At 37.1% G+C, this 20,750-nt stretch overlaps 1 protein-coding gene across 2 annotated transcripts in view; it reads right to left on the bottom strand.

Annotated features, from left to right (window-relative positions):
• Positions 1–6,243, bottom strand: part of EDIL3 (EGF like repeats and discoidin domains 3) — a 438,462-nt gene extending 432,219 nt beyond the window's left edge. For both annotated transcript variants that reach the window (XM_047778233.1, XM_047778232.1), the window contains exon 1: positions 5,682–6,243. In XM_047778233.1, the coding sequence (XP_047634189.1) occupies positions 5,682–5,748 (67 nt within the window). In that variant the 5' untranslated portion in view covers positions 5,749–6,243. The remainder of the gene's footprint in view (positions 1–5,681) is intronic.
• Positions 6,244–20,750: the final 14,507 nt, after the last annotated feature.

Consider the following 20,750-nt stretch of genomic DNA (forward strand, 5'->3'; position numbering starts at 1 on the left):
TTTAACTTTTTGGATCCAGTTTATAGAGAACCCAGGAACTTAAAATCCAAGAGAAATAGACTTTTTAAATATGACTTAAGGCCTAAGTGTATTATCTAATTTAGGTGGTCAGAAGTTTCCAGTGCTTTCTCCCAGGTTCTTGGCTCTGTGCTACAGGCATAGCAAGATACTTCCCTTCAAGTGGGGTGGATATAAATTATTGCCCGGTGGATAGTTTTAGGCAGGATGCTGTGATTAAATCAAGGTGTAACATCCTGAGTTGCTCCATAATTCAGATCCTAATTTATTTCTTTTTTTATTTTAAACCTCAGGATTTAGTAGTAGAGGCTTCACATTATCATTTTCTCTTTTTTTTTTCCTTGAAAGAAAGTAAATCACAAATTCCACAATGTTTTGGATATTTGCAACCTTTAAATAATGATGACAGAATTGTTCAGTGAATGCTGTGTTTTAGTTGCTGTCCAGAAAGGAAGTGTGTGTGTGTGTGTGGGGGGGGGGGATTATTATTTAAGGAGGACTGAGACAGAAAGGATACCACTGGAGACAGACTACTTGCCATGGTATCAGTGACTTTCTAAAAAAGAAAAAAGAAAAAACTGAGAGAACTGTAGAAATGATGTCATGGTGAATTTGTAACATTGTTTTAAAGTCTGTATCAGCAGATGCTAGAACTAATTTGCAAGCAAAGGTTATGGGTAAAGGTTCAATTAGAAACAAACAAGTAACATCAAGTCACTGACAGCTATTGAAACACAACAGGCATATACATAAGGATTAATAACTGGCTGAAATGGATAATGACGAAACATTATTATGTCATTTAGTCCCTTTTGGCCACATGACTTATGTTATTTAGAAACCTGCAAGCTCCAGGAAACAAACACTTTACTGTTGCGATGGAAAAGGATAAGTAGTAATCTCTTCCAGCACTATGTACAAATATGTAGTTGAATATATATCCATGTAAATCAATATAATGGAATTACTACTTAATAAAACCTACAGTTGATATGGAGAATAAGTGTAACAGTTGCCCAATATTTCAACAATCATTGCTTGACTGTAGGTAACTCAGAGCTCTACAGGCACTTCCTTGGAAGGTACTCATGAAATCCATGAAAAACAGTGGTTCAGCTTAGACAAGCACTTGTTTTGTGTGTGGTTCTTAGAGCAACTCTGCTTCCAACGGAAGATCCTATGGTATAAGAATTAGGTGCTTACAACTTACTCTCACTTCCTCTCTTTTCCAGGGAAGCACTGAAAACTCAATTAATGACCTCAGTTTTACATAGAATAGAAAGTCACTTTATGAGGATTTGCTGATTACCATTTACTAGTTTATTTCCCCCTCCCTCATCTTTCCTTTTAAAGATCTCCATTGATTATCCTGACACCTGCTGGCAAGGGCACAGTTGATTCAGGTCTAATTTTCCCTTCAACTACTCCCCCCAAAGCAACACTTTTTCCCAGGTATTTTCAGGAACAATTAAGTGGTAATTCATTCAGTTTAAGTATTTATAGTCCTTCTATTCTAGCATTATCACTCACGCAATTATGAGGAAATTTGCAATAATCCGATTCACATAGTCAGCCACTTGAGTCTTAATAAATAAATACATGTTTGCTTTGATTAACCAAAAGATATTGTCATCATTAAATGGGCTAAGATTTTAAAAAAAAACAAAAATATGCTAGGCATCTTCCTTAAAGTACAGATAAGAATTCAATAATAGGAGAGACTTGGCTTTGGTTTTCTACTATTTTTTTTAATCATAATAACATCAGTTTGGAAACTACTTGGTAAATAAACTCAAGAGTAACTGTTTAGTATGAGAGAATCCATATCATTACTTCCACTTTTTCAAAAGCTGCCATTTGTTTCTCAGTACCTACTTGTTCTGATTTACTCTAATTTGAAATGAGTGCTGAAACCTGCACTGTTTTTCATGGGTTTCTTTATTTGGCAAGGAATATAATGAACCTACCACATCATAAATCATACTCAAAGCTATTGTGCTTGCAAGTATGTGTTCGCTAAACAGCAAATATCAGACTTAACGTTCTTAGGCTTTAGGAAACTCTCAAATCAGGCAGTTTTTAAAACTGTACACAAATGATAACATATACAGTTCATCCCACTACTTCAAAACCCTTCAAAAGATGCAAAGTTTTCAAAATAAACTATCTAATTAAATGTCTTACAGTAATTACTATCAATGAAATTAAGAGTTGGGACCACTAATTTAGAGTCTAAAAACTGTCAGATATATACATTGTAATGGTTTTAACTAACCAAGCTTTTTTCTTTTACTCATGTATATTTTAGCACTTTCCTTTACATTTCAATAATTTAGTGAGAAGGAAGGATTACATATATCTAGCAATAACGGCAAACTTTATTAAAATATTGATTAAAAATATCCTACATCCTGAATACAGGTTTTATATAAATACTGATCCTAAAATATTTGAGAAAAATAAAAGAGTTTTAATTTAGAAAGAGTTTGGAAGTAAAATACATTTGCCTGGTTTTGAACAACTTTGTAAATTCAAGGCTACAGAAGGGAGAACAGACCATCTTGATTTTTATAACCATCAATTTGTATTATTACACATATTTTCCCCACATCATATGAATTTAAAACAAAATACATTTCAAGTCTAAGAAGATATTTCAAGAATAATCAGAAAAAACTTTTTCAGGACCAGAGGGGAAAAAAAAACATGTTTTGTGTCATGACAGTGTATGACATGGCCAAGGTTTTTCACTAGTGTCAAACTGTCACAGCAAGACACTTTATTCTCACTTATTTTTAATTCAGGATTTTAGAATAATTTTAAAATGATTCACCTGGAATCTGAAGTCAGCACTTTTAAAAAGTATAAAATTAATAATAATTTAAATCAGATAATGAAGGGACTATTATCTGTGTATAAATGTGTAATTTTTTTAAGTACAAAAACTTGTTATTTCAGTATAAATATTGCTATACTAATTATAGAAGAATGAGTGTTTTTACCTTGAGTGAGATTGTTCCAGTACTATTTGAATCTCACGCAGAATTAACTAAAAATCGCCATTGATTAAAACAGGAAATACAAACGTCAATGATTCATAGTATTTAGGACATGTCTAGACATTTTTAGGCAGTGCCATTTGCTTAAAGACTTCAGGCACAAACTGCAAGTACAGGGACAGATTGCATAAGATGTCACGTGCTTGCTGCAACTGTATGCATGTTACTGGATTTTTTAGAGCAACCCATAACGATGAATAATTTAAGAGTTAATAAAATATTCAATCTGACTGATCCATTGGTTTAATTTTAAAGATGACTAATAAAAGGAATCACATGTCCTTATCAAATCCTAGTCATTAATGCACATAAATTGCAACCCATATAGGGAAACACCAATTTCTAAAAGGTATACGTGAGATAAATGATGTCTGGGGAGGTCGGGTGGCTGGAAGCTGTGTAAGGGAAATTCGCATTGTTAACACCAGCTTCAATAAGTTTGCTCAAAGTTTAATTGTTTGGAGCTGCAGGCAAGCAGCAGTCTGCCTTTCTGTAGGGCTGAGGGAGAATGAATTAAAAGGGTGCAAGTTTTAACAAATGAGAGCGCATGGAAAACTGTTTTTTCCTAAAGCTCTCTATCCCTCTCCACATAGGCTGGCTTGAAAAAAAAAAAAAAAAAGGAGAAATCTTCTGAAGAATGGGAAGTACACAGCGCCTGAGCTTTGTCTAGAAGGCAGAAAGAGACACCACCAAGGTTGGATCCCAAGGTGGAGTAAACTCTGCCCTAGGCATGGTTATCTTTAGAAGGCAGAGCTCTAGGCTGCAGGGAGCCGGGACTCACAGGAGCCCAGGGCTTCTGCAACCAGACCTAGGGAGGCCAGCGGCCACTCTTGCCAGACGCGCGCTTTCTCCTCCTCCATCAGCACCGCCCTCCACCTTGGGTGCCCAGATGAGGATGGAGATGAGGGAGGCACAGAGTAGGTGCCTGTGAGTGGGTGAGTGTGTGTTTTCGCGTTTGGGGAAGGAAGGGAGGCGGGGAGGAGAGTGCCTGCAGCTTTCCCATTCCTTTCCTGCTAAGGGATCAAAGTGCAGAAGGAATTCAGAGGCGAAATGAGATAAAGGAGAAATATCGGTAGCGGAAGCACTGTCTTTTCCGTATAGCTGGGAGATTCGGCAGTGAAACTACGGAGTCATAACCATTCCTTAACCTTTAGTAGAGTGAGTGCCTCTTCCTGATAACTGGAAGGGCACTTTGTAAAGGCAGGCGAGGCACACATTTACACACAAGCCTACACCCTGGGGAAAATAGCCACGTTCTTGGGGAGGGAAGCCGAGGAGAGGCCCAGCCTGGATAGCTACTGGCAGGGCGCCAAGGGCATCTGGACAGGAACACACGGCTTCCTGGGCTAACGGTAGCCCAAGACTTCACAATTTTCCTATGGAACAAATAGATGGATGGCTGCATAGATGAATGATGTAGAATATTTATGCAGTATCTAATCGCAAATAGATTTGAGTCAATGCATTTTTAAATCCAGCAACACTTCTTTAGAGATGCAGTATTTTAAACACTGTGGTGCATTCAGCTCTTCACTTGCAGCCTGCTGAGGGGTTCACTACCGGTGGACTCTCGCTGAAGGAGCTCAAGTCCCCATCGAGCAAACTGCCCAGAGTCCCTGATGCTCCTGCTGCCCTTTCCCACTGCCAACTTGAAGTCCAGTGCCAGCAGAGCCTTGGCCAGGACCAAGGCTTGTATAGACAAGCCCTGCTTCCAAAAGGACGCGATAGTCATCTATGCAACTCAGCAAGAGTTTTTTTTTTTTTTTTTTTTTTACACAGACGAGTTTATTTCGTGCAAGTCGAGGAAACCACCACCAGACCAGCTCTTCTTTACAACTTTTCTGCTCTCGGGCGGGGGCGCCAGGGGTGTCTTGCAAGGTACAATTTTCTATTACCAAGAGTTCCGCTTCTACCCAGAGGGAGTGCTAAGCAAAGCTCAAGGGCCTTAGGGTTAAAGGAGAGGAGGGTTGCAGGGGTTTTTCTGTTAGGATGCTGCGCGTCCAGGATTGGGAGGCAGGGAAAAGCTGAACTGACTTGTCAAACCCATCACCACCTCACCCGCAGCCCAAACTCCCAGCACTCGGTTCGGATTTGCAAACTGCTTAACATGGGCCCAGAAACACAGCACAGAACCTCTGGGGAGGACAGCCCTGCGGCTCTCCAGCCTCTTCTTTCCCTGTCAACTCCTCCACGCCCTGGCACGCTGGCTTTCCTTGCTCCCCAGTGAAAGCCCTGCTTGATGCTGGTAACTGGCATTCCCCACACTGCCCCAGAGGGTTCCTGTGGCAACCCGGTGGCCGAGTGAGACCTGAAAGGTCTGGTTTCCCTCCTTCCCCCCCGAGTCCCTATCTTTCCTCAGTCTGATCTCCAATCTCATCTCCGCACCCGGAAACCTTTTTCCCGCTCGGCCCCACACTCCGCTCTGACTTTGTGAGCACTTTTCCGGGCACCCAGGGCGCGCCGCCTCCTCAGTGCTGGCCGCCTCCTTCTTGCCGCCCCTGGCACTCGGCGCACCCAGGGGACCGCCTCCATCCCCGGGTGCAGTGTTTCCCAGGGGACTCTCCTCTTGTCCCACAACCTGGGACAGGGTCCCCACAGCCTCACCTTTGCAGAACTGAGGGACACTGAAGCTGAGCCCGACCAAGAGCCAAGCGGCCACCGAGTGCTTCATGATCCGGTCTCTCGGACGTGACCCCACTGGAAAGGGGTCTTAGCGGATGATAGTGTCGCTGAGATGGCACCGCAGGGTAGCGGCAGACCCCGCCCGATAGAGGATTCAAGAAGATGTCTTCTTCCTGCAGCGTTTCCTTAAACAAATTCTTGGAGAGTGTGAGATAGAGTGGTGACTAAAGAGAGGAATTTCTTCCCCTTTTGCCTCTGCTCTGGCACTGGGAGGTGGGCGAGCTCTGGGGAGCCTCCAACCAGCTCAGCCTCGGTTGCGGATGGGTCCCAGCCTAGCAGGCGGGCAGGGCGGGGCTCGGGCTCGCGGTGACTCCGGGTCACCCAAGCTGGGGGACCCGCAGACTGAGAGCTAAGCTCAGCTCAGCTCGCGCCTCCGCGGCTCCGGGGCTTCTGACTTGGAGAACAATGAAGCGTGAGCAGGTGGGGAGCAAGGGAGCTAGTCGGCAGCCAGGAGCTCACTGTGTACAAACAGAGGCGGCGTGCGTGTGAGCCTGAGCCTCGCAGGCGTCTGCCCGCCCCATGCGCCCCCCTCCCTCCTATTCCAACCACCAGTCTCCCCTTTCCCCCCCCTCCCTCTCCCTCTCTCTTCTTCTGTCTCTCTCTCATGGCTCCTTCTGCTGGAAGAGAAAAGGGAGACAACTGCAGCCACACCCTGGCACCTGCCGATGGCTCTTAAGTTCCTACAGTGCCTGTACCTTTTCCAGACAAGCCAGAGACTCTGGGGTTAAGGGAAGCACCACTGGTGTTTGAGATTCTCTTGGTTTCCAGCACTGACTTTACAATTAACCAAGTTAAGGAATCCCCCGAAGTCTTGTTCTCAGTATAGGCAGGAAAAGAAGATAAGAGATTTTGAAAAGTGGCTCTTGGGGCACTGTTTCTGCTTGAGATCCAGAACACTGCAAAGTGAATTGTCCCGGATTCTCATGAACTGCAACCTAGTCAGCAGCCAGACTCTAATAAACTAAAACAGGCTGCTCTGCTGCTGTTCCGTCTGCACTTTACTTAACTGAAGGGTTGGGGAGAGACTGTTGTGGGCTCATCTGTTCACCAGGCAAAAAAGTAAAGGTATGGGGCAATCCAGTGGGAGATGCACATCTCCTTAAGCAGGACATCTACTTCAGATGAGGCATAGTAAGGTGAGTGTGGGGAATGGGCAAGAAAATAAGGCAAGGACAAATTCTTGAAGCATCACTACAGTAGATCAGATTCCCCTGCTACCCACCAAAAACAATGTAAATGGACTGGCTTTTGCAGTGAAAATGAGTGAACCAAAAAACAAAATTCATGGCTTACGGCAGTGCTTTCTCCTCTGTTTTTCAGGTTAGACTATTTGCTTAGTGTACATGGATTCAGTTCTGGCAGTTGCAGATACCAAAATGAAAAGCAGCCTTTTTTTTTTTTTTTTTTTTTTTTTTTTGCTTCTAGAGAGGGAGGTAGGGAGAGACGGAAACACAGACACAGAAAAATTGAAGGAAACATTCCTGAAGGCATTCTCATTTAAAGGGAGAATGTACTAAGAAAAGAATGTACCAGCAGAGGACAATTGGTCATGCAACTCCATCTCCTTTTGCCTCCTTGAATCATTTAAACTTCAAATTCTACCTTCCTTTAGAATTTGAATCACGGATGCAAGACTGATGGAAAAGTAACACTGCATACTGCTACCTAGAAGTTAAGGTATTGTACCCCTGGCAAAGAAAGAAACAACAGCAACCACAACAACTATTTCAAAACAAGGTTTGCTTAGATCTCATGTTTGGTAGGATGGTAAAAGAAGCTTTTTAAAAAGAACTTTAAAAAAAAATAACTTTGCTATTTTCTTGCTTAATAGTACAGATGGTTGAATAAGATACCGTAGTCCAGAGCTGTAGCAAAGCAGTTTTCAACAAACTCCAACTCTCTGGTACATCACTGTTAACTTAATTTTGAAACTATGCCTTTAGTCATGCTGTGGCATGTCCATCATAAAGTATCTGTTTAACTTTTAGAAATGAAATGTTTAATTTTAGTTTTAAAGTATTATTTTTAAAACGTAGTACTAAATCTCAAACATATAAAATCAGAAACCAGTGACTCTGTGATGAGATATTAAAGGAAAAAAAGTGTGCCAAGAGTTTTGTTTATTTCCACTTTTCTAAAAATATATGACCTCAATACACATGTTAAGAAGTCAATTTCTTGCAATAGTGCATGTTGCTAAATTTTTATCATTCTTTTAGTTTAGGTTCTTAAAAAAAAAAAAACCAAACACTCCAGGAGAGCATAAAACTACACTAAAATGCATATTCTATGAACAAATACCTGGAAATGTGACTGCAAATGCCATTTTCCATTACCTGGCAAAATATGTAACCAGTTTAATACCTCTACTTTCATAAGTCCCATTTCTAATCTAAATTTAGTATACAGTCTTAGATTCATACTTTTCTGTACATAATTACTCCTTTTTTCCCATCTATTGATAATGATCATTTATCAATAAGCTTTTCATTTTGAAAATTCCAGGCATTTTACCTAATTGACATTTATAGGAGTCATTTCACTCTTACTGAACTCATATAGCTTCTTCAGAAGTAGAATGTAAGAAATGATAACAACTACAATAGACGTTTTTAAAAAGGAGAAGAAAAAGTAAAAGGTGAAATTCTGTTATGAAATTTTACTTCACCTAAAGTGCTAAGGGACATTTATTAACCACATGTGATCCAACCTAAAGTTTTATAGCTTGTCCAAATATATGCCTAATGTACCCATAATGAATATATACTTCACTTGAGGACAGCACTTCCCCAGATATTTTCTGCAGGCTTACTTTCTTCAAGATGTTAAATTTTTTTTTTAAAGTCTGTAGTCAAATAATTTTGGGAAACAGGCAGGTTCTTGAAGATTCATAGTGAATGTTAGCATATTAAAAACTCTTAAAATTCCTATGATTAAGAAACTTTTCCAAAAGCCTTAATCCAGCATTTTGCAAACTTTTCTTCTTCTTCTCTTTTTCTTTTTTTTTTTTTTTTACTAAGGTAATTTTTTTCTCCTAACACCTATTAACATATTGTAGTTAGTGCTACAAGGAAAACCACTTGGGAAGTGTCTAAAAACAAAGGAGAAGAAAGTACAAGCAAAATATTAAAAAAAGGGACTGTGGAAAGTATATTGTTTTCAAGAATCATTCTTATTGGCTCAGTGTTTGGATGCTGGAGCAGAACATATCTGAATTGGAATACTGTTTCTACCACTGGAACTCTTTTAACACAGGCAAGTCAGTTAAGCACCCAGTCTCAGTTTTCATCTGTAAAATGGTATTAGTAATAGTACCAAACTCATAGTGGTAGATTATTGAGGTTACAAAAGGGCCTAGGCCAGTAGTGGGCACACAGATAGTGATGGGGGTGATGTCATGACAATCATGATGCAGAAGGAGGAGGGACGAAGAGGAAGGGGAAGAAGGGGAGGAAGAAGACAATAATCACATGGAGAATCCCAAAAGAATTTTCCTCAGTGACTGATTATCGCCATTCCCCACTCCCAACCCCATTAAATTATCTGGAAATTTTTTTTTTTTTTGGCTTTTTGAGGGTTATATCTGCGGCATATGGAGGTTCCCAGGCTAGGGGTCTAATCGGAGCTGTAGCCGCTGGCCTATATCACAGCCACAGCAACACCAGAACCCAGCCACATCTGCGACCTACCCCACAGCTCACGGCAATACCGTATCCTTAACCCACTGAGAGGGGTCAGGGATCTAACCCACAACCTCATGGTTCTTAGTCGGATTTGTTTCCGCTGCGCCACGATGGAACTCCTATCTGGAAAATTTTTACTTCAACTTTTAATTTCTCAAGCAGTAAATAACATAAAGGTATCATTCCATAACCCTATAATTACTGATTGCTATTTATAAATAAACTAGATATAGGAAGAATCCTAAAATTATTTGAACAAATTACACTTAGTAGTACTTAGAATTTTTAAAATTCATTTTGTGTTTAAAAACTTTGCTTTGCATTTCAAAAACTTTTAATACTCAAAATGCTCCTGGATTAAAATCTCAGCTTTGAGAGATCCAAAGCAGAAAATCCAGTCAAGCCCACCTGGACTTCTAACTTATAGAATTGTAAGATAAAAAATTGATGTTTTAAATGGCTAAATTTTGGTAACTCGTTAAGCAGCAAGAGAAAGGTAATACAGTAAGTCACTATTACTATTCAGAGGGAAGGATTAAGGCAAGGTTGGTTAGGTAAATTGCCTCTGGTCTCTAGTTAGTGTTAGTGTGAATCCAGAAACCATTTTACTCTACTGGCAACAACTGTGAAGCATCAACCCGATGCTAAGCACTGACATATTTTTAAATATACTGCTTCACTAAGTCATCCCAATACTCTTTAGGAGGTAAATATTATTATTATTTCCATTTAAAAGTTGAGGAAACCAAGGTTCAATACATTGAAGTATTTTGTCCAAAGATTAAGGCAGCGATGAATGATGGAGCCGGGAGCCATGATTGGAGCCCTGGTTCGATTCCAGGAACAATTTTCATTAAGTGTTACATTGTGGCATCCATTTAGCCTAGCTATTTCATTTATTTAAATTTTCAGTTTAAGTGGCTATAATTGTGATTGTCATTTTTAAAGTACAGTCTTCATTCTCTCTGACCTTGATTTACCATTTTAGAGTGTACTTTGAATGTAGAGTTCCAAGCACATTAAAAAATCCTCTAAAATATTTGCATAACTCAGAACACTTTTTTTCACAGCTCTCCATAAACACCAACCTAATTCTTTCCTTCAGCCCTCTGCTCGTGCTGTCATCCCCATCTGAAAGGACCTCTTACAAATTCTACCAGCTGAATCCCTGTCTCCATGTAAGACCTTCCAAATTTTTCCAGCACCGCAGAACCAAGATTTCTTAGAATTAACACTTTTATTTTTCTCTAGTTGTTTCCTCGGTGTTAGCCTTGTCTTTCCAAATAATTACGTACAGTTCTTACCATGAAGAAGATAACGGCATGCCTTAGACATAGCTGAATATTGTATTTTAAACTTCTTTAATCTTTCCTTAGTGTTCGCTAGGGAAAATTCCTTTTTAAAACTACACATTTTAAATCACATTCTGAGTTCCCAGGATTGTCCTGCTTCATTCCCTGATGGATACTAGTTCCAGAACATATTCAGGGTCATTATACAAGAATGAGCTTTTGCTTTCAGTCAGACCTGCTAAGAGAAATTTCTAGCGCCTCTAATTCCTTCCCTCCAGTTTCCTGCTCAAACCATTTAGTGACTTGTTTTTAGCTCCCTAAAATATTTTTTTAATAATTATTGCATGTACATAATAAAATTTCAAAGGTACCAGTGGGTGTACAGGGAAATAAAAGTTTCCTACTTGATGGTATCCCCTCCTTATTCAGGGCTGCTTTCCCAGGACCAATAGCTGGTAGTTAGTAGCTATTGCTATGTGTCCCTCAAGAGCTGTGTGTACATATACATACACATACACAAACACGCACACATATATGTGTGTACTTCGAGTATATATGTGTATACATATATGCTTTTCACAAAAATTGCTAGATTATATAAATTTTATGCATTTTTCTTTTTCATAGGGAATTATATATTTATGAAATTGCGTCAAGGGCTGGCATAGCATTTAAGTAACATCAATCCTTTCTGATACACATTTGTTTCAATCTTTGAGGATTGCAAGAAATGTTGCAGGCATTGCAATGTGTTACAGACACATTTGACACACATATGTAAGATAAACTCATTAGAACAGCTTGAGTCAAGTATTGTTGGTTGAGGGTACATGCATTTAAAATTGGTATTGCCAGGGTGTCATTCATAAAAGATGCATGAATTCATCCTTACACCTATAATGCATCAGAGAGCTTGTCTTCCTTACATCTTGGATGATGCATTGTGTTTTCCAAGTTTTAGTCTTGTCAATCTTACAGTTGAAAAATGGTATTGCTTAGCTTTGAATATTTTTATCATGAGTGGTTTTAGCAACTTTTTGCATATTTAAAAACAATGTATATTTTCTTTATGTAACCTACATTTCATGTAATATACTCTTTTCTCTACTGGGTTTCTGACCTTTTGCTTGATTGGAAGGAGCTCTGCATATAATAAATAAATTAGCCCATTGTGTGTCATGTTTATGTCAGCTAGCTTACGGCTGTTTTCTTTGACTTTGCTGTGCTAAAATGTTTAATATTTGGAGTGATGAAATTTAACCATCTTTGCTTTATGATTTCTTGGTTTTACTTTTTGCTAAGATAGACTTACACTTTTGAGTTTATAAACAGATTCTCTTATATTTTCTCATAGTATTTTTATTGATGTTATGTTTTTATGTGTGTATGTACAATTCTTATTCAACTAAAACATATTTTTATGTAAAGGCGTAGTATAGATCTTACTTATTTTACAGGAAACTGCCAGTTATATAAAAAACCATTTATTGAATAAATTCATTTCTTCTTTACTGATATGGCATGCCACCTCAGTCACCTAGTCACATATACTTGTTCCTACTGATTGCTTTTATAGACTGTTCCATTGGGTTATTTTTCACGTGCCAGCACTATACTCTTAGTTATTTAATAACATTTTTAATAAGTGCTATGGTAAAATACCTTCATCTATTTCATTTTAAAAATATTCCTTAATGAGATACATTTATTTTATGAACTTTGGGATGAAATTGTCTAGCTGAAATAAGAGAATATGCATATTTATAATATTATTCTTACCTATATATCTAAGTTTTCTTTTATGCTCCTCTTGTTAGTTTTCTGCATAGGTATTTTACCTTTTTTATGTACCTATCAATAATGGAGGGTTTTTCTGTTATACTGTGTAACTGGCTGTTTATAAGAAGGCTATTTGTGTGTGTGCTTATACCCAGTCACTTTATCAATGTCTTTTACTGTTTTGTTTAGTTTTGTTTTGTCTTTTTAGGGCCACACCAGTGGCATATGGAGATTCTCAGGCTAGGGGTCTAATTGGAGCTACAGCTGCTGGCCTCCACCACAGCCACAGCAACGTGAGATCCAAGCTGCGTTTGCGACCTACACCACAGGTCACGTCAACACCAGATCCTTAACCACTGAGCAAGGCCAGGGATCAAACCCGTGTCCTCATGGACACTAGTCAGGTTTGTTAACCACTGAGCCACAGCGGGAATCCTCTTTTACTGTTAGTTTTTTAGTTGACTCTTTTGGGTTTTCTATATAAAAAACTGTATCATCTGAAAATAACACTAGTTTTCACCCCTCTTTTTGGATTTTCATAGTTATTTTCCCCATTGAATTGTTCCAACTCCTGCCAAATAAATGCTCAATACATAGACACACTTGAATTGTTCCTGACTTTAATGTGACCACCCTTGTAGCCTCTTGTGGCACAGCATATGGCCCTCTTCTGGGTCCCGTGCATGTGTTACGGTCATTTTCTATACACCAGCATTTGTTTGAAAAATAGCTATATGGACTAGACATTACAATCAGTGTAGAAAGGAAGTAAGTATTCATGAATGCAGAGGATAGGACAACAGAAAAATTAATGTTTGTTTTAGCAAGAAAGAGAGGCTTGTGAAGATTCAGTGGGAATTTGAGGTTGCCTTTGAAAGAAACCTGCAATGTCTTCTAACTAAAGCAAAATTATAGAAACAACTTTCATGCCCATATGGTTACCTGGGGAAAAATGATATTATAACAGTGCAAAGGGCGATTTCAGACTATCTCCTCTTTTCTATAGTTTACATTGGCATTTCCCTTTTTATCTATAGATTGATTTATTCAAAAGATACAAAACAAAAGATACAAGACTTCCAGATTGATACATCAAGCATAATAATTACACCAAAACTAAATAAAAGTTAGAGAAAAATGTTTGTCTCCACAAACAGATGAATATACAAGATCCTCTCTGATTTTCCTGGTTCCAAAAGGCTAAAAATTAACAAGAAAACTTTCAGTAAAAAAAATTCACAATCATGTTTTCATTAAAAAAGTAGAAAGTTCAAAAGGAATATATTTAAATATATGGTATTTTGGAAAATGCAGTTTAAATATGGTTTGTTTCTTCAGCCATGGGAGAGTAACATTTAATTTTATGTGTATAATATTGACTTTGATTCTGTCATGTCTGGGGATAAAATACTCCTAGCATATTCCCTAACATACATAGTAATTTTAAATATTTTACCAAAATAATATATCATGCATGTCTCATATTACTGTTACAGTTTGTCTAAAATTATTGCATTAACAAAATGTGAAATACTTGAATAAATGGTTTGGGGTATGTGCCCACAGCATTCAAGATTTCCCGGGCCAGTAACTGAACCTGTGCCAGAGCAATGACCTGATCCATAGCAGTGACAACACCAGATCCTTAGCCTGATGAGCCTCTAGGGAACTCCTGATTAAAAGTTTTTAACCCAAACTTTTCTTATACAAACTTACACAAAACCCTAAAACTTATATTAAAGTTGGAGAATGAAAGAAATAGCATGGTTCTCACCATGAGGAAAATGATAACATCTTGACCTTATGCCTTTGCGAGTGAGCAAAACAGAAAAAGTAAACCAAGAGATTTTTAATAAGGTCTTGAAAACAATGACAGCATGCTTTTCTTGTTTTATTGGATGATCTTAGGGGCTTTACTTCACAGGGAATCTTTCATTTTCAAGAAAAAAATTTTAAAGCATATATAAGCAAGACAGACTTTCACCATTGTCTCACTAAATCCCTAGCAAATTCAGAGATTTCTAGTTTGATTCTAATCACTGTATTTTTCTTATGCATATATAGCAACACAACTTGGTTTATAATGCAATTTATGATCTGAAATATAATGAAATGGGTATTTTGAATGGAAAAGTTAGAGCTCATATAGTAAAGTCCACTGCAATGTGGGCCTTCAGTTATCCAATCATCAAAAAATAAAACTGAAAAAATTAATTTTACATTTAGCTGAATTATTTTTGCCATTCTATTGTAATGAATAGATGACTGAAAGTTTTCTATAAAATAATATGATGAAAAAATTAATGTGAATGTTAAAGTAGACATTATAACTCAATCTAAAAGTCAGGGTTTTTTTTTTTGTTTGTTTTGTTTTGTTTTTTTAAATGATGAGTTTAGAGGATTCCTTAGACTGTCAAATTGGGGTTGAGTAGATTTAAAGTATATCCAGAGGCCAATCCAAAACCCCTAGTCCATCCCTCCCCTCCACCTGTCTGTCGCCTTTGGTAACCATAAGTTTGATTTCAAGATATGTGAGTCTGTTTCTGGTTTTTAAAAAGTTTGTTTGTATCATTTTTTTTTTTTTAAATTCTACCCAATGTTCAGTGATACCTATATGGGAAACGAATCTGAAAAAGATTTGGATATGTGCATAGACATAACTAAATCTGTTTGTTGTGCAGCAGAAATTATCCAAACATTGTAAATCAACCATACTTCAACAAAACTTTAAAAATGAAAAAAAAAATAAAAAGCATACTGAAATGGAAGGACAATAGGCACTCTTGCAAAAAGTTTTAAAATTGCTTTTTCTACTTTTAAAAATAAAATTAGCAGGGATATTGTTGTGTAAGCTATTTTCTAGTCTTCCTGTTTGTGAGTGGGAGACATCACAATAGTGTTGGGTGAAGGGTGGAAATGCTTCTGTCATTGCCAATGATCTGACTCAGCATCAGCTGAAAACAACTTGTATTATTTTAACATTTTCCTTTCCTGTATAATAATAATGTGTCACTCTGGGCAATGGCTTGAGCTGGTGACTCAGTTCTGCCTAAGACTCTGCCTGGGAACCTTGAGCAATGACTGAAAATGCCAAGATGTTTTCTCCTTGGAGGAGCCTTGGTTTTGAAAACTTAAGTGCAAAAGCTATTGATCCACAGCTTTTAGCCAGCTTACAATAAAGGGAATTGCTAGGCTCGTTACCTTTAATATTTTTAACCATAGCAAAAATTCTACTGTTTTATATGCTTCATATTCTACTGTACTTATATGTTCATTATTATAATATTTCTTTTAGCTTTTTTAATTTTTACTTTTAAAAATGCAGAAGAATAATCTTATGAATTCTCTGAACAGGTTACATCCCTAATAAAGGAGATGGCCAGTCTTTTGCTTCTAATTAGTTCTGCACAATCCTTTTTAATGCTGTAAAACAGATCTCCTTTTTAGTCTCAGATGGTACCTTTGCCCTAAAAGGCAGTCCTGTGGAGGAAGTGTGGAGGACAGGGCTTAAATCATTGCTCTTGTCAGTGGGTTTGGACTGCTGGCTGAGGATTCCTTCCCCAGGGAGCAATAAGCACCAACTTAGAGACAGCCCAGGGTAGCTACTAGACTATTGTTGCTTTCCAATTTCTAAGATCCTTCGGTCCTTACTAAACCGAAATCCATGAATTAAAGATAACTTCCTGACAGTGACCAAGGCTTTCATTCAGCCCATAATATGGGGTGAAAAGGAAATTGGAAATCATCATAATTCCCTTTATTTTACTTACTTTGTCAAGCACTCCCAAACAAATCTAAATAACTCTCCTTGATGTGAACTTCCAGTGAGAAGAAGTTCACCACAACTACAGTGCCAGAGGTATGCAAACATGAACAACAGAGAGAGGCACATTCTTAGCTGGCTCTTCTCCATTCCCTGAAGGAATCTCCTACATTCCTGAAGCTGGTAAGGAAGACAGATCTTACTTCTTTATATAAATCTTTAAAAAGAGTAGTGAACAAAATAGTGAACAAAAGTCTATTTGAATAATTTTGTAGGGAAGAGATCTAACAAAGGAAGTTAATTTCTAGGTTCATTTTTTGCTTCTTTAAATAAAAGGAAAAGTAGATAAGGAGGGTGGGGCAGGGGAGGGTTGAATGCATCAAGAGTCTTCCCAGGAAAGACAGTGAGAAAGATTCCTCTCCTTGGTGAAGGGTATGCTCAAGGATAACGTTGGACTTATGGATAACTGGAGCTCAGAGTATATACTGGGATGTGAGAGGTTGGCAACTGGCACAGGGATAGTCATAGATGGACCGGAAGTGGGGCACACAGTAGAAGTTAGGAAATCAAGTACCTGGATAGCATATTACACAAAGTGGAACAATCATAAGAAAAAGAATTGAAAGAAATCAGAAGTGGGCCTCAGCCTGCTTTTCACTTGTAAGCTAACATGTAAGATTTTATTATTTTCTGCTTATTGAACTTCTTCTACAGAATGAACCTCTGTGAAGAATTCTTGCAAATATGAGTTTTGGTTGTTTAGTATAATGTGTTTTCCTAAACTTTACTCCATTGTCCATTTGCCAAGCAAATTTTGATTCTCTCCAAAAAATGGGCCAAATGTACTATGGATATATCTCTTAAGATGAACAGGGAGTTGTTTTTACATTGACCAGCTACCTTGCAAAATTAGACCAATGTAAGGGGTCTAAGCATTACACCATATTTGCTTAATGTGGAACATCACTCAATAACATTTTAATCAATTAAATCTGATCAGTGTCTGTTTCTCTGATCAATCTGCAGAGTTAAACTCATGAGAAGCATCACCAGCTCCTCTGCTACCTGGCACTATTTTCCTTCTCACTTACTCTGAGCTCTTTTTTTTTTTTTTTTTAGAAGTTTGAATTTTGAGTTGAGTTTCTACCCTCTGTTAATTTCCAGTTAATATCAGCAGTGAAATCTAACTGTGGGGTGGCAACCACTCAGCTACTCTTTTCATAATTCTGTTAAAATATTAATTTATCATATACTATGTCTCAGGCATTAAACTAAGCAGTTTACTTTTAAATTACTAAATTTAAGACCTGTGAAATGTTAAGATATTTTTATTGACTAGTGTAACTGTGAATCCCAAATAATCCACTAACCAATTGGTTTTGACTAAATTCACAACATAACCCCAAAACTCCACTTATATACCCATAACTCTGGATAGCCAAGCTACACGCCCACTTGAACTCAACAGACATTGGAATCCATTCAGCTCCAGACACGAGACAAAGCATAGTTTCATAAGGAAACCAGAACTTAGATTAATTCTGATATGTCTTCTTTGTAAACATCTACCTCATTTATTATTTAAAATAAAAATTCACACTAAATGCCTAAGGTGCTGAAACAGGCAATAAAGGAATGAAACAGACCTAACAGAACACAATAAAGAGTGGTGGCAAATTGGGAAATGCATGCCCAATTGAAAAGGTGTAGGAGCTACCCAACTGTAGTCAGTTGTTCCCTTAGGAACTGTGAGACCAGAACAGCCCGAACCCAATTTTTCAAAATCTGAAGTTTAATATGAAATCTCCCAATTTTTAATATGCCAGTGTAACATTTCTGCAAATCAAAGAAGTATACTTCTAGTAGTTGAATATTTTTTGAAAAGAAATAAAAACTTCCATTTGAATAACTGCTGAAAATAAGTTAAATATTGATTAACAAACTAATCAGCTTTATTGTCAAACAAAACTTAGGTCAATATTTTAATCTAATTTTGAAAAAAGAAAAAAATGAAAATATGAAAGCAGCAACAAATTTCATTGTCTACATTAAAAAAAAAATCTTCTGTATGTCAAAAAAAATCATGAAGAGAATTAAAGGTAAATATCAAAGCATGGAGAATACCCTACTGTGGTGACTGACGACTGTCTTATATTGCTAGTGGGAATGTTAATTGTTCCTACTTTCTCTTTTTTTTCTTTTTTGTCTTTTCTAGGGCTGTGCCTGTGGCACATGGAGGTTCCCAGGCTAGGGGTCTAATTGGAGCTGTGGATGCCAGCCAGCCTATGCCAGCAACGCCAGATCCGAGTTGCATCTGCGACCTACAACACCACAGCTCATGGCAATGCCAGAACCTTAACCCACTGAGTCAGGCCAGGGATCAAACCTGCAACCTCATGGTTCCTACTCAGATTCATTAACCACTGAGCCACAATGGTAACTCCCCGTTCCTACTTTCTAAGAAGCAAATTTGACAATATGAGGGACTTAAAATATAAATGTTTTGAGTCAGTAAAACAATTTCTAAGAATTTATTCTAGGATCAATTTAATACAGTTTTATATATATTATTATAATTCAGTTAAAAGAGGAGTAATTATAGAATGTTTATTAGATCAAGTACAATATATATCACATTACTTATTATATCATATATCTGAAACAAGTTAAATGTCCACCATCAGCTGAAGTAATGTTAATTCAATAAAAACAATTTTATATCTTTTATAACATGATGGTTTTAAATAATTTTAGGACATTGACGTAAATGCTTACACTTAATTTAGATTTTTTTTAAGTACTAGAAAAATTCACCCATAATTGCATCTCTGCTTAATGACTGCCAACATTTTAGAATACACCTTTCCAGAATGTATCCTAAATGAATACTAACAGGGTATATAAACAATATACATTACATATCTCTCCCTTTCTCTTTTTCTATTTTCATCATTTCTTCTCTCATTATGCATTAAATAATATATCACAAATATATTTATTCTTCATTACATAGCTAGTGTACTCTAAAATGGTTATGAGTATTTTAATTTAGAGTAAACAAGATTATTTTTAAATCTTAAAAAGCTGAGATATATCTCAATGTTGCAAAGATTACAAAATAAGACATTTGTCTTATATTCTATCATCACTTTTTTTGGATGTATTCTTATTGATCACTTTTTTATTTTAAAAAATTTAAAATATGAGTTTCTACAGAAAAAATGGAAAAAAAATTTGATTTTTTTCTCTAGCATGCCTAATGAAAAAAATCAAATAAATAATTTATTTAAGCTTCTTTATATGTCATAACTCCTAGTAATGTCAAAACTTTTAGAATTGATAAAGGCTGATAAAACTCTATCAATGTTCTTTTATAAACAAGGTGTAACACTTCAAGGAATATTCCACAAACTGGATCTCTGGATCTGTTTGTTAAACTGTTTTTTTCTCAACTATCCATATAGAGTTGGGTGCAGATTACATTCTATTGGGCCTAGCCCTGTATCTTGTCATAATAGCCCTGGGTTGGGTAGGTAAGTGCTGATAATATTCATGGAGTTACTGCTATACTACAACAGTGAGCAGTTAAGTAAAAGCGACTGCAAACCATGTAAATATACATTGTTAAACCCCAAGTATGTTCAAAACTCCACTTATTCACACCCACATCCCGCAAATTCCCAAAGCCCCTCCAATGCCAGCTCTTATAAAGGCAGGTGCTGACAGAGGAAGAGCTACACTGGAAAGAGACTATGGTTAAAACCCTCCTTTTTTCAAAATTTTCAAAAGCACATGGCCATATCAACACATTGCTAGCTCCCTCTTAGGACCTTGGAAGAAGCTTGTGCAAATCAGAATCCCTGAAACTTAAACTTCACTCTGATCAAGGTCTGCTTACAACTGTAATCAACACATAAAACCACTCTTTTCTTTCTCAGAATACACTAGTGAGTTTCTCAGTAATTTGTGGAATAAGTTGTGCTTTTTTGCTATCATTTTGGAAAGAAAAGGTTGAATAAGTGACCAACTAATGCTAGAAATTCTGCTTCATGGTAGGCATCATATAAACCAAACTGCTTAAGAAAGGTAAACAAATGTGAGTCTTATTAGAGAGGGAAAATTTATCCTTTCCTTTATCAGAGCTTTGTGTCTAAAAGTTAATAAATGTTCATGTTAAAAGTCTAATTAAATGTAAATATTTGACTGATATAATGGTACTCCCAGCAATGGGATACATGAGACTCTTGCTATTGTATCATAGAAAAAAAATTCATTAGTAGAGAAAAATAATCATAAGTCAGTGATCAAAAATGCAACTTAATTATTATATAATATGACATAATTATTATATGACATTTGTAAAAATACATTGAGAGTTACATAGGAAGTTTTCTCTATCTCTAAGGATGTCATTAGAGATATTTTGAAATTTAATTTTAAAAATCTTTTAAACACTTTAAATGTTAAAGACATT

This window comes from Phacochoerus africanus, chromosome 4, assembly GCF_016906955.1.
Source record: "Phacochoerus africanus isolate WHEZ1 chromosome 4, ROS_Pafr_v1, whole genome shotgun sequence".
NCBI lineage: Eukaryota > Metazoa > Chordata > Mammalia > Artiodactyla > Suidae > Phacochoerus > Phacochoerus africanus.